The 12,920-nt window shown below is 38.8% G+C and overlaps 1 protein-coding gene across 1 annotated transcript; it reads left to right on the top strand.

Moving 5' to 3' along the window:
- The first annotated feature begins 11,932 nt into the window (after nucleotides 1–11,932).
- LOC121977819 (dirigent protein 23-like) lies at nucleotides 11,933–12,687 on the top strand. The gene has a single exon (XM_042530243.1). The coding sequence runs from the start codon at nucleotides 11,937–11,939 to the stop codon at nucleotides 12,417–12,419; it is 483 nt and encodes a 160-aa protein (XP_042386177.1). The 5' UTR covers nucleotides 11,933–11,936; the 3' UTR covers nucleotides 12,420–12,687.
- Nucleotides 12,688–12,920: the final 233 nt, after the last annotated feature.

Raw genomic sequence — 12,920 nt, 5'->3', positions numbered from 1 at the left:
AAATAAATAATAATTATAGCAATCACAAATAGATTGTAAATAATATCAATACAGATTCAAGAAAATAATAATAAATACATATGTCTTCTAAGAAAATTTTAGATAACATATATGCATACGCTATTTAAATTCATATAAGATTCCTATTATATATTTTTGAATCAAATGTATGACCAAACTAAATTTAGTTTTAAAAACTTTATTTCTCAATGACTTAACATGAGATGATATTTTTACCACGGGTAAGAAAATAAATTATTATACTTAGGGTAGTAAATAAATTGAATGCTTGTGAATAAATTTAGTGTTCAATTTGGTAAAAAATTATTTATGTTCGTTCAATACAGATAAGATCAATTAAATGAATAAATTTGAACAATTCATTAAACTAAACGAACAACATTGAACACATATATGTTCAGCTCGATAATGGTCATGAATAATGTTCATAAATAACATGCCCGAAAATTGACTTAATTATACTTGTATGTGGTGTTGCTATAATAGGTCATAAGGTCAATTCCTAATGTGTGTGGAATGCATCGTGGGTCATTTGACCTCCATGCAAAGGACCATTGTGTTGGACGAAGTCTCTTGTAATTTACCCCACTTCCAGATCGCATGAGACAGTCCTGAAGGGGCTCTCTGGTGAGGATTATCACTTTTTATTATAATAAATAATATACGTGAATAATGTTCATGAATAACATTCATAAATAATATTCATGAATCATTTTCATTAATAAAACTTTTATTATATATGCTAAATAAACGAAGAAGCTTTTCAAAGAAGTAAATAAGTTTATATTATCAAACTTAATAGCCAACTAAAAAACTTATAATCTAAATGCTTCAAACAATCAAAGAATTGAGGCCTCAATAATATCTAAATGAATTAAGCTCATAAAATTAAATAATTATTTCAATGGTTTGATTTATTTTACATTTGACTTAATTTTAATTAATTACCTTATTAAATAATCTTGAACTCTATAAAATGTAGTTCGGCTCATTTATAATCTTAATTATATTATTTAAAAATGTCAACTTTATCAGAGTTATGAGATAGAATGAGTACCTTATATTAAATTATCAAGAACTATTTAAATCCATAAAACTATAGAAAATAAAGATTTAGCCTTCCATATCTAAAAGAAACTGCTCATGATTAGAATGAGAACCTCAACTTATTTATATACAATATTTTATTTTATTTAACCTTATTTTTATTAATTTTTTTAACAATTCAAATGTCAGAACTCCACCTGATTAGTTTTAGAGGTAGATAATGTATAATTTAATTGATATAGGTAGGCAAACTTTATTCAATTTTTTCCAAATAGTATGAACTTTCCTTGGCTATTGAATAAGTCTTAAATTTTATGTGATATTTTTCTCTCTTAATCTGATGATTTATCTGATGGTAAATAGTTGACAGCTACTGTAATTAATGTGATGTGTCTGATTCCGCCATTTGACGACGTAAAATGCCTCATGACGGCTTCGTACCATTGCCACGGAGTTGATCAGGAATCTAAATTGATATGTATGCATGATCAAGATCAGTAGAAATAATAAAATCTCCTATTAAATTTTGATCCCGAGCGTTACAGTCTCAGTATCCCTTGTATTTAGCAATTGAGCCAACCCTGTGCTGCCATTTCACGTGAGAGCTCCCTCAAAGGATGGAGCGTGTAACACATCAGATGGCGCCAAAAATTATGTAATAGAAAAAAATTTAATAAATTTAGTTAGCCTCATTGATTAATTTTGAGATGACCGATTCAGTTCTATAAAATTTTTTCACAAGCTACTAAAATAAATTGGAAAACGTTCGTGGTAGACACAAAATTATGTAATAGAGCCCCATTTAGGAAAAATAAAATGTAAAATAATAATAAAAATAAAAATAAAATAACAACACCAACTAAGTCTTATCCCACTAGGTACAGTCGACTATATAGATCATTTTATGTCATTGAATTCTATCTCATACTATATCATCATCTATACTTAAATAAATTTTATCTTATTTTATTATTACTAACTAAGTCTTTTTTGATCTTCTACTTCCTCATTTGATATGTGTGTTTGTCATATTTTCACATATCTTAACTAGAACATTTATTAGTCGTCTAAGTATAGGATCAATGCACGTAAGAGAGGCGGGTGAATCATATGATTTTAGAAAACTATCTTTTTTTATTTTGAAATCGAGTATGCAACGGAAATATAATTAGAAAAGGAGATAAAATAGAAACGTGAACATAAGGGTTTTTATTTGGTTCAGAGCCTTCGATGACTCCTACTCTAAGACTCAGGTCCCTCGGACTTATCGATAGACAATCCACTAAATTCTTTTTTGGATTTGCCGGAAGAGTAATCCAAATACAAAAGACGAAAAAAGTGTAACAACCTTACACTTTTATTTTGCAAGTATATAAACGAAAATGCATAATAAATGAAATTATTATCAACACTTAGAAGAATTGACTTTGGCTAAGCTCGTGTATTGGAGTCAGTTTGCTGGTAATGGTTGGGCACAGTAGAGTCACAACAGATAGAGAATGTAGCGGGAGAATGATCGAAATTGATTATCTGAAGTTCTATTTTCTGAGCTCCGAACGCCCCCTTTTAAAGTCAACTCAAACATGATCCAATCCACTAATCTTAGGATCACTTTTCGAGACTTGACTTTTATCGGTCGACCATTCCTCGTTGTTCAGTTGACCGAACCTTCAATCCACCCTCGGCTTATTCGGTCCAAACTGCTGGTTGGTTATCCATCGTTCGATCGACCGATTCTTTCAGTCGAAATCCAATCCTGAGCTGAATTTTGATTTGATCTTCTAGGGTTCGGTCGACTAATCTCTGACATTCGGTCAACCGATCAAATTAATTTTCTAATTAACCTACAAAATGTTAGTCTTCCTGCAACACAGAGTTAGAAAAACATTATAAAAGCATGAACGTAGTATGACTTAGACCTAATCAAGGTCTAGTTAGATCTCATGCTTAGACTCCTAGGTTGGAGCTGGGATGGATCAGTGCCTAAGTCCCAAAGGGGATCGTCCTCACTGGATCACTCTCCTCCAGTGACTTATCTCACTTATAGGTTGTAATCACTTGACTTGCCTCTTGACCCACTAGATTTTCTTGCAGTTGTTAGGTTCGCAGACTCAACTAGACTTCAGCCGGCTGCCAGGTCCCACAGACCCAGCTGAACTTCCTGCCAGATATCAAGTCATATCTTGACTTATTTTGATTTTATGTCAGTTATCAAATCCTCAGACCTAATTTAGCTTCAGCCTGGTGTTAGGTCTTTTAGACCCGCCAATTCTTGTACACTCAATAAAGAAGTTAGACAAATATAACACATAACTTTAATTTATTTGTCATTCATCAAAACTTGAGTTTGACCATCAGTGCCAACTGCAGCAACGTAAGTGTAAGTATCTCGGGTTAGTTTTGATGTGATCAACCAAGTTAAGTTAGACTATACATATTTGATGTTTTGTGTCTAAGTGTGTAGGGACTTAGGAACATAGGAAGTCAAGCGAAAGACACAGTGAGCTAAAAGATGACACGAGAAGCGAGTCTACAAGCTCCGTGCATCCGAGGGACAAAGGGCTACGGAAGAATACACTAGCGGACGAGAAGGGTGATAACTAGCATTTGGACCTATTATTTTAGTGTAATTTATTGGTGTTTTCCTCCTCTTATGTATCCAAATATATGCTTTTAGTGTGTTTAATGAATATGGATTTTTGTTGGTCTTCATTTTAATTTCGGTATATTTTATGGAGATTTTTGGTTATTATTTAATTATGTTTTATTTTACAGGAATTGAGAGAGACGACAATTAAGGAGGACACTGGCTTAGTCATATTATGATTTGGTTCAATTGCCAAATGTCTAGAGGGGAATAATTGAAGAAAAAGCCCAAATTTAAAGCCTCATTCAAAGCCCAACTCATCCAATTTGAAGCCCAATTTGAACCCTAATCTTTACCCTTAATGAATCCGAATCTAAGCTTTAATGGATCCCCTCCTCAAACCCGGATCCGAACTAGCTTTAATCGGCACAGTTCTCCCACAGGTGAAGTGGCTAGGGCTTTCATGTTTCTTCTCCCCTGACGCCCCTTTCCTTTACTCCCAATCAAAGATGACGAGTTTGTCGATGGCGACTTCAGCGGAGTTGCATCAACGACAATCCTCGGGCGACTCTGAAGTGGTCTCTCCGACGAGATCTTCATTCCTCTCGCAGCCAACAGCGGGTCTACCTTCCGACGCAGTTCACGTAGGTGGTGACACCCCAGTGGTGGTGAGATTTTGGTTCTTCTCTGACATCCTTCCATTTCCTCATTCTCGTACCAGCATCGGAGCTTTGAGTTACTCTGCCGGATACGGTGAAGAAGGCAGCAACTGTTGGGACTGATGTGCCCGCTAGAAGGGGGGGTGAATACTGTTTCGTCGCGCTCCTTGTTGTTGATGATATGCGTCGTTTGCTTCGTCTTGATGATGATATGCAGCGAAAATACAATACAAGACTCACACAACGCTAACAAGTAGATTTACTTGGTATCCACCTCAAGATGAGGTGACTAATCCAATGATCCACATACGACACGCTATCTCCACTATGAACAACTCCTTCTCAATCGCAGCCGGAGGCAAAGAAGCCTCGTACAAACTCACACACAACACAAACACAAATACAAGAAGAAACCTTAAGAATACAAGTGAATATCCTTTCTTCTTGCCATTTTTTGTTGTCTCTTGAACCTTAAAGATACTCCTCAAGTGCCTTCAAAAACTGGCATGAGTGTTAAAGAAATCGCCTTGAGAATCACTGTAAGCTCGCTGAAAAAGATCGCAAAGATCTACAGAGAAAACGCTTCGCAACGGTTATATCCTGTGCTCCCAATCGATTGAAATCAACCCCAATCGATTGCCACGTCAGCTCTGCACAATCCCAGCCGTCCATCACCTGCATCCCGCGCAATGGTCGAATCTCAATCGATTAGTCAATCGATTGGGATAGTCTGAATAGATCGGTGGATCGATTCAGAAGCTTTCTGTGTTCTCGCGATCGCGCAAGAACTCCCAGCTCCAATCGATCGACCGATCGATTGGAGATTCCCAATCGATTGCCCGATCGATTGGGAAGGCCTCTGTGCTCGCGACTTATGTTCCCAATCGATCGACCAATCGATTGGGTCATTCCTTCCTTCACAGCACACTCTAATCGATCAAGTGATCGATTGGACCCTGGTTCAATCGATTCCCCAATCGATTGACCGACCTGGACTTGACTCAATCTCAAGTCCAAAGTCTCCAACCCAACTCCTGGTCAACCGTGACCTGTTGGATCTCCATGCCTAGCATTTGGCCACACCCAACCAACCTCGAACTAGCCTTCTTGCCTCCTCCATCAGCCTTGCGTCCCTCAGATATCTCTCCATCCTTCACGTCTTGCCTTCAGGAGCTTCCTTCTGCCTCATCCTAGTTGTCGGATTCTCCTTGCCAAGTTACACTAGGACTTATCTTGCCAAGACCACACGCTTGGACTTACACCCTTTTCCAAAATCACACTTGGACTTTCCAATTGCCTGACTCCTCACCAGGACTTCTCCTTTACCAAGATCACACTTGGACTTTCCAACTGCCTGGCTCCTCACCAGGACTTTCCACTTGCCTGGCTCCTCACCAGGACTTTTCAAATGCCTAACATCCAGTTAGGACTTTCCCAGTCAAGTCTCCTGTCAACCTTGACCTACTTGACTTGTATTCTCATCAACCTGGTCAACCTTTTGACCATCTCCATAACCGGACGATTGCTCCAGCAATCTCCTTATATTGTCAAACATCAAAACTCAAATCCTGACTTAAACTTGACTCAACTCAAGCTTAGTCAAACTGGTCAAACTTGACATAGGAAAATTGCCCCAATAGCAACCACTCAAAGGTTCAGACAGACCATTTTTCCTTCACCGGAGGGTTCCATACGACGCTCTTCCAAGCTCCGGCATTGCACAACCTTCTCTATCCAACACGGTAAAGAGGGCAGATCTAGGCTGACGGTTCTTGGTAGATCTCCTTCGCATCCAGGAGATTTTGTCGGAGTGGTATCTTTAGACAAAATTGCGCTTCCACTGCCGTTGATTACATCTCTGAACAACAGCGTCATCGTCCACCGGATTCAGGGGATTTTCAAGTGATAGTGGTCTCCTTCCTCGATGGTTCTATTAGTGACAGACAGAGCACTTCTCGTGTTTGGTTGTGGAGAATTGGATTAGTTAACTAGGATTTATTTGTTTCTTGTTTGATTTTATAGTTTAGTTTACTTTCATGTTTAATGTTCATGTTTAGTTGTTAGTTTACTTTGTGTTTAATCTTTTGTTATTTTCTTATGATGCATGTTAATTAGTTTCAGTACTTTGTTTAGTTCATTATGCATGATTGTTGATCTTGTATGGTAACAATGTGGTACAAGTTTAGCTTTTAAACATCATTAGGTTATGTTTAATTATTGTTAAGTTGTTTAGTTTAATTGCTTTTGTTTAATTGTTACTTTCGTTATGCATGTTTGAGTTCTTTGTTATGTTTCATGTTATGTCTATTGATAAATATTCTTGTATCGTAGCGTGACAATGCGGTGTAGGAAAATTTTTAATGATTAGATAAGATAGCTGGTTAATTTCTTTACGCATGTTTCTTTTGTAAAAAGGATCCTTATAGTGTAGAGTGACACTGCGCTCTAAGCTCATTTTTGTTGGTTAGTTAGGATTTCCTTTATTGTTTAGGTGTAGAAAACCCCAAAACAAAACCCCGGTTTGATTTTGTCTGAAAACGAACATCCTGCCATTAGTTCCATGTGAGAGACGACCTAGTCCTCTACTATACTACCTAGTGTAGGTTAAGGGGTTTGGTTGAGTATGAATAAATTAATTTGATGTGAACGAGTGACAGTCACTTTTATCACACATCAAATTTTGGCGTCGTTGTTAGAGAACGAACTCGGGTCACCTGCGTGACAGGTGGGAATACTCACTTTTGAGGGACGAGAAGGGCGCGTGCATTACTTCCGATGGACGAGAAGCCAGGAAAGAAGTCTGCTCGAGAAGAAGGCCAAAGTTGAGTTTGAGTGAGTTCAACTTTGGATGGTCGAAGAATCACCCAAGTGACCGGAGCAGTAACTAGACAAGTCAACGTAAAGTTGACTTGTCCAAGTGCCTGGACTAGTTCGGGAGCTTAGACCAGCTTGGGCCAGCAAAGGCACCCTTTTGGAGACGTTGCAACGAGGATAGAATTTGGGTCTATGTCATTTTTCCTTGACTTTCTCTTCTACTTTCTCATTCTACCGCTAAGATTCCTTACTTAGTGGTGCATGTGCCTTTGACTCACCGAGTACACTCTTAGCTACTATTTTCAACTTTGATATCATTTTATCCCATGTCGTATTAGAGTCACCATATATTTTACTTAATACTTATACTCCTACCTTTTCCTTAAATATATTTTGCTTCGCATCCTTTAACTTCCACCACTTAATTATAAGAGTCGTATATATTTTCTTTCCATTGATACTATATTTGAGTCGTATATCCAACACTACTAACCTATGTTGGATAATTAGGCTTTCTCTAGGAAAAATTTTACAATCTTTACAAATCTTTCTATCTTTTTTTAACCATAAAAAAGTCAATTTGTAATTTATTATTTTCACTTTTGAATATGACTAAGTGATATTCTCTTTTCTTTAAAAAAATATATTAGCTAATATAAGGTCACATGTTATCGCAAAATCTAACATAATTTTCCCTTCCTAATTTCACATTTCAAACTCATAACCCTCATGTATCCTCTCATATTCCTCATTTTTTATTCTGACATGCTCATTTAGATCACCTTCTATTAAAAGTATTTCATTTGATAGAATGATTTATAATATTTCATTTAAGTTGTCCCTAAACATTAATTTGACAGCTTCATCTAACCCTACTAACTACTCCTATAATTTCATCCTTTAACGAATTATCTGTTGGTGCAGGTTATACTAATAATCAAACTCAAATTTTGATGTATGACAAAAGTTAGAGTTAGATTATGCTGTAATCTAATCTTTTACCAAGTGTGCAGGATATGAACTTGATGAGTCTAGAGGACTGAAACACCAAGCTGAAGTCCAACTAGATTGATAGCTGACATGAAGTCTAAATTGATTGAGATTTGGCATGAGGAAGATCAGTTGAGTTGACAACTAGCTGAAGTCCAGATTAGTTGTGATCTGGTAGGAAGTTCTGGTGGGTTAGGGGACCTGACATCAAGGAAGTCTGCGATTAGTAAGTGAAGGTAAGCAATTAGAGGAGAGATTCAGTGAAGATGTATTTTCGATTGAGAGAACAGTAGATGTCAGTTTGACTTAGAGTTTTAGTAAACTCAAAGTCAGGACTCGACAGTCTAGAGACTGTCAAATATTTAATTACTACTCTTCTTTCCATATTATTATTTGTTGTGCTAACTTTATGATGCAAGAAAATCATGTGGCTAAAAAAGGGAGCTCCAGGTTCCCATACATAGTCCAGGGGCCCGAAGGTTCGAGCGCCCGGAGGTGGTCCAAGCGCCCGGGCAACGAGGCGAAGCAACGGGGTGACTGGTTAAAGTGGTGCACACTCGTTGGCAGGCACACGTCAAGTCTAGGTGCTCGGACTGGTCCGAGCGCTCAGAGATGGATGAAATATCAAAGATTGAGTTTCACTAAGGTGCAACCATGTCATCAGCATTCTAGGGGCCCAAGGGTGGTCTGGGAGCCCGAAAATGGCCTATAAAAGGGCCTTTGACCAGAAGCTTCAAGAGAACATTCACTCTGACTTTTGTACTCGCGCTACTTCGAGAAGACTCTGATGACACCGAAAGACTACTCCAACAATCGACACTTAATTGCTCCTCTACTTCTTTTTTGTTGTTGGTAGCATTTACTTTGTAGTTCTTGTACTCAAATTTTATAAATCTTTGCGAACTGATAGTGATTGTCCAACGAAAGCACTCATCGAGTGCGAGCTTTGGAGTAGAAGTTGTCGAAGACTCCGAACCAAGTAAAAATTACTTGTGTTAGTGCTTGATTCTTTCTTTCTTTCTTTGGTTGCATATTATCGTGATTTAAAAAAAAAAAGCTACGAACGCTATTCGCCCCCCTCAGTATCTTTTTGATCCCACACTATCTACAACAATATCCATTCTATTTTTTGATTTACTCTTTCTTGTGTACCATAACTTAAAACCCGAGTTCTCCATCATTTTTACCTTCTTTCCTACCCATTTTGTCTTTTGTACCCACAAAATACTAATTCTTCTCATAATCATCGTATCTACTACCTCTATTGATTTATCAGTGAGAGTTCCTATGTTTTATGTTCCAAATATTAGATTATTAGTTTTCATATCATATTTATTCTTATCCAACCTATAGTGTGAGAGCTCATGCTTATTTAACACTACACTCATGTTTTCATGGAGATATAGCGGATCTTGTAATGCGAACTCTTACATATTTAGTACTACATCCGAGTTCAAAAGATATAACAGTCCTTGTTGAAACGTTACAGTTAGACCCTGTAACACGTTCCTTCTGAGGATAACCTAGCATTAGCACAATAGTTTAATGAATTCATTTATTGAATATTTGTTATAGTTCTAACGATGGCTGTCGGCCTAACACAACCCTCCTCCTTTATCAGGCTTAGGAGCTACATGTATCTCGTGTGATGCAATTTTATCATCCGAATACCAACTGCAAGTACTCTCATGTGGACGATGCCACCACCACTTTTTCTTCCTCCTTCACCAACGGTTAGGAGGTCGGATCCTCTGGACCATTTTTGCGGTCTAGAGGATGGTCCCTTTACATGTATTGGTGGGGATGAATGGTCCCCACCTATTTTACAAGTGGGGGTCATCCATCCCACCAATGCATGCAAAGGGACAATCCTCTGGACCATAAAAAGCGGTCCAGAAGATCTCCTCTAAATGGTCGGCGACCACTTCTGCTCATTCACCGCCATCGACCAACCTTTCCTCACCTCATCTCATCCATCAACCATCATGTGGGCCTACCTTCATCGCATCTTCTCCTAACTCCATTTCTGCCCGACACTGCTTCTCCGCCATTCAGCACTTCCGCCACCGCCGGAGATCCTCTCTTCTTTGGGTTCGAAGAAGAGAGACCTCGACCTTCTCAGTCTAGCCAGAGACTCCGATAACCTTCCAACCATTTCTCCATTCGGCCGACCATCTCTTCTTCGGTTTAGAAGAAGAGATCTGGCCGCCCTTTCCTAGCAGCGGTCCTCTTCTGGCGAGCTCACAGCCACCTCTCCTCTTCGGGTTAGAAGAGGAGAGCTATTCACTTCATCCGCAACACCTACTTCCCATAGACATTTCCGGCCTTCATCATATTCTGAACAACAAACTTCGTCTCCAATTGTTGATGTGTCCATTTGCTTGTGTTGATGTTTTTTATTCAATGCTCATATGAAACTTGATCTTCTTGAATTAGATTGCACAACACTTGGTCTGAATTGTTTCATGCAGACAACTTGTTTGATGAAATGCTCCAACCGTAGTTAGGTTCATACAATAGTTAGGTTCAATTTGATGCATTTTAATTTGCTTAACTCTTGCTTTATACAATCTCTCTTTCAATTGCTCAGTGTTATGTCTTCATTTAAATACAATTAGGTTAGTTAGATTAGATTTTTTAATTTAATGCTTTAGGTTTAATTAAATACTTTACTTTATGCTATTTTTTTTTCTACCAGTGTAGTTAGGTTATACTTGACTCTCATTATTTGCATTGTCTTTTGTTCATTAGATTTTGTTTCATATTTATTTTACTATTTCATTTCTTAGTTTTAGAATTCAAAATCCAAATCCCCCAATTTAATATCAAAAATCCTAAGTAATAACAAATCAATCCTAAATTTATCATCATATCGTTACATTCCTTGTCAGAGGCGACCGAGTCATTTCTTTACTACCTTCGTGTAGAGGGGTTCGATAACTTTAATTGTAATGTGATACACTTATAATACGGCATACGGGTCACTCGTATCAGTGGTCGCTATGCACATGTCTTGTATCAGCTTTACTCGAAGTGGAATCGAATTCAGAAGAATATCATAGTAGTCATTGGTTCTACTGGGCTTCCATGTATTTCACTCATTGTTATGGATTTCCACATACGATGCTAAAATATTCCTGTCCAAGACCAAAGGTGGGTCAAATCCTCTGGAACATCGGCGATTGTTAACTTTTGTTGAGTCTGTCAGCTTCTTCAACTTTGGGTGAGTTTTATCTTTGTGACATGGTCAACTCTTGCATAGAATAACATGCATCGTAGGGTTCGCCGGGAGTTATTCCGGTGAGGTCGATCCAATGACTAGTAAAGTAAACGAGATCGTGGAGAGAATAGCAGAGTATATGAGATAACAAAATAGAACTTGATTGCTCGCCCTCTTACCTTTACAGGAGAAGCCCCATAGACTCATCATTAAAGGGCATTAAAAGTACCAAAGAGTCATTAAAAGTAGTCATTAAAAAGTTATTAAAGCGTTATTAAAAGTCATTAAAAGTAGTCATTAAAAAGTCATTAAAAATCATTAAAGGGTGATTAAAGAGTCATTAAAAAATCATTAAACAGTGAAGCCATTGTGTAATGGTCGTGTCCCTTTGTATGCCGGGAGATCAAAAACTTGATGAGTCGACGGATCGGGAGGTTAGCAGCTTGGCGAGTCAATAGGTCGGCGGTTCAGACCTGCTCGGCAAGTCGTATCAACTCGGCAGCCACGTGGTTCTTTACTCACCTCCCTATCAATGTATGAACATTTGTCTATAAATAAGGTCCAAATTGTCACGCAATTATTTGTATAGAGATCTCTTATGGCACCGGAATCCTTCACCGGAGATGAGAAGCCCACTTATTTCCACTTCTACATGCACGACGACTACGGCGGCTCGAACCCGAGCTCCGCCAAAGTCGTGTCGGGGCCTCCGGCGATGGCGGGCGCGGGGCCGCGGTTCTTCGGCGACATCGTGGTGCTGAACAACGCACTGACGGAGGGGCCGGAGGCGACGTCGCGGGCGGTGGGGAGGGCGCAGGGGTTCGCGGCGCGAGTGTCCAGGGACGGGACGGTGTCGGAGCTGGTGATGACGGTGGTGTTCGAGGAGGAGGGTCCGCACAAGGGCAGCACCATCACGGTGCTCGGCCTAGTGGATCTCAGCCTGCCGGTGAGGGAGCTCCCTATCGTCGGCGGCACGGGGGTGTTCCGTCTGGTGCGGGGGCATGCCTTCACCAAGAGTCACGACTACAACCTCGACACCGGAGGGGCGGTGGAGATGGAGTTCCACCTCATACACAATTAATAATTATCAGATAAAACTACCGTGAAGGGGCCATCATACCCAATCACGTGATTTAATAATAAGATCCTGCGTGCTGTAATCTAATCTCAGTCAACGACTATGAGTTGACCAAAAATCAAGCCCACTGGAGCTCACAGTGACGGTGGTTGGCGGTCAAATATTATGTGATTTATATTACGTGAGTGTGAGTGTGAGTGTTTGAGTGTGAGTGTGAGTTTACTTTCAGTATGAATTGTTATTTTATTATGTGATTGTGTGTTTATTTTTAGTCGTGTGAGTTTATTATATTATGTGGTTATGTTTAATATTCAGTTGTGTAGGCTGTTGAATATGTTATTATATTATTTGTGTATGTATATTAGTCCCAATTGTCATCGGTACAGGGAAGATGTTGCCGGATTTTTGTCTGGAAGAGACTCCTCTGGGGCGTGATAATTTTTGGTATCAGAGCAAAGTTTGCGATGACTATTTTTCGTGTTCCAGATTTTCAAGTTAAGCTGA

The sequence above is a fragment of the Zingiber officinale genome, chromosome 4B (genome assembly GCF_018446385.1).
Source record: "Zingiber officinale cultivar Zhangliang chromosome 4B, Zo_v1.1, whole genome shotgun sequence".
NCBI classification, from domain to species: domain Eukaryota; kingdom Viridiplantae; phylum Streptophyta; class Magnoliopsida; order Zingiberales; family Zingiberaceae; genus Zingiber; species Zingiber officinale.
This window is presented reverse-complemented; position numbering and strand designations above follow the sequence as displayed.

What these genes read in the sequence shown, in the direction of transcription:
- LOC121977819 (XM_042530243.1), top strand. Translation starts at nt 11,937, where the DNA reads ATGGCACCGGAATCCTTCACCGGAGATGAGAAGCCCACTTATTTCCAC.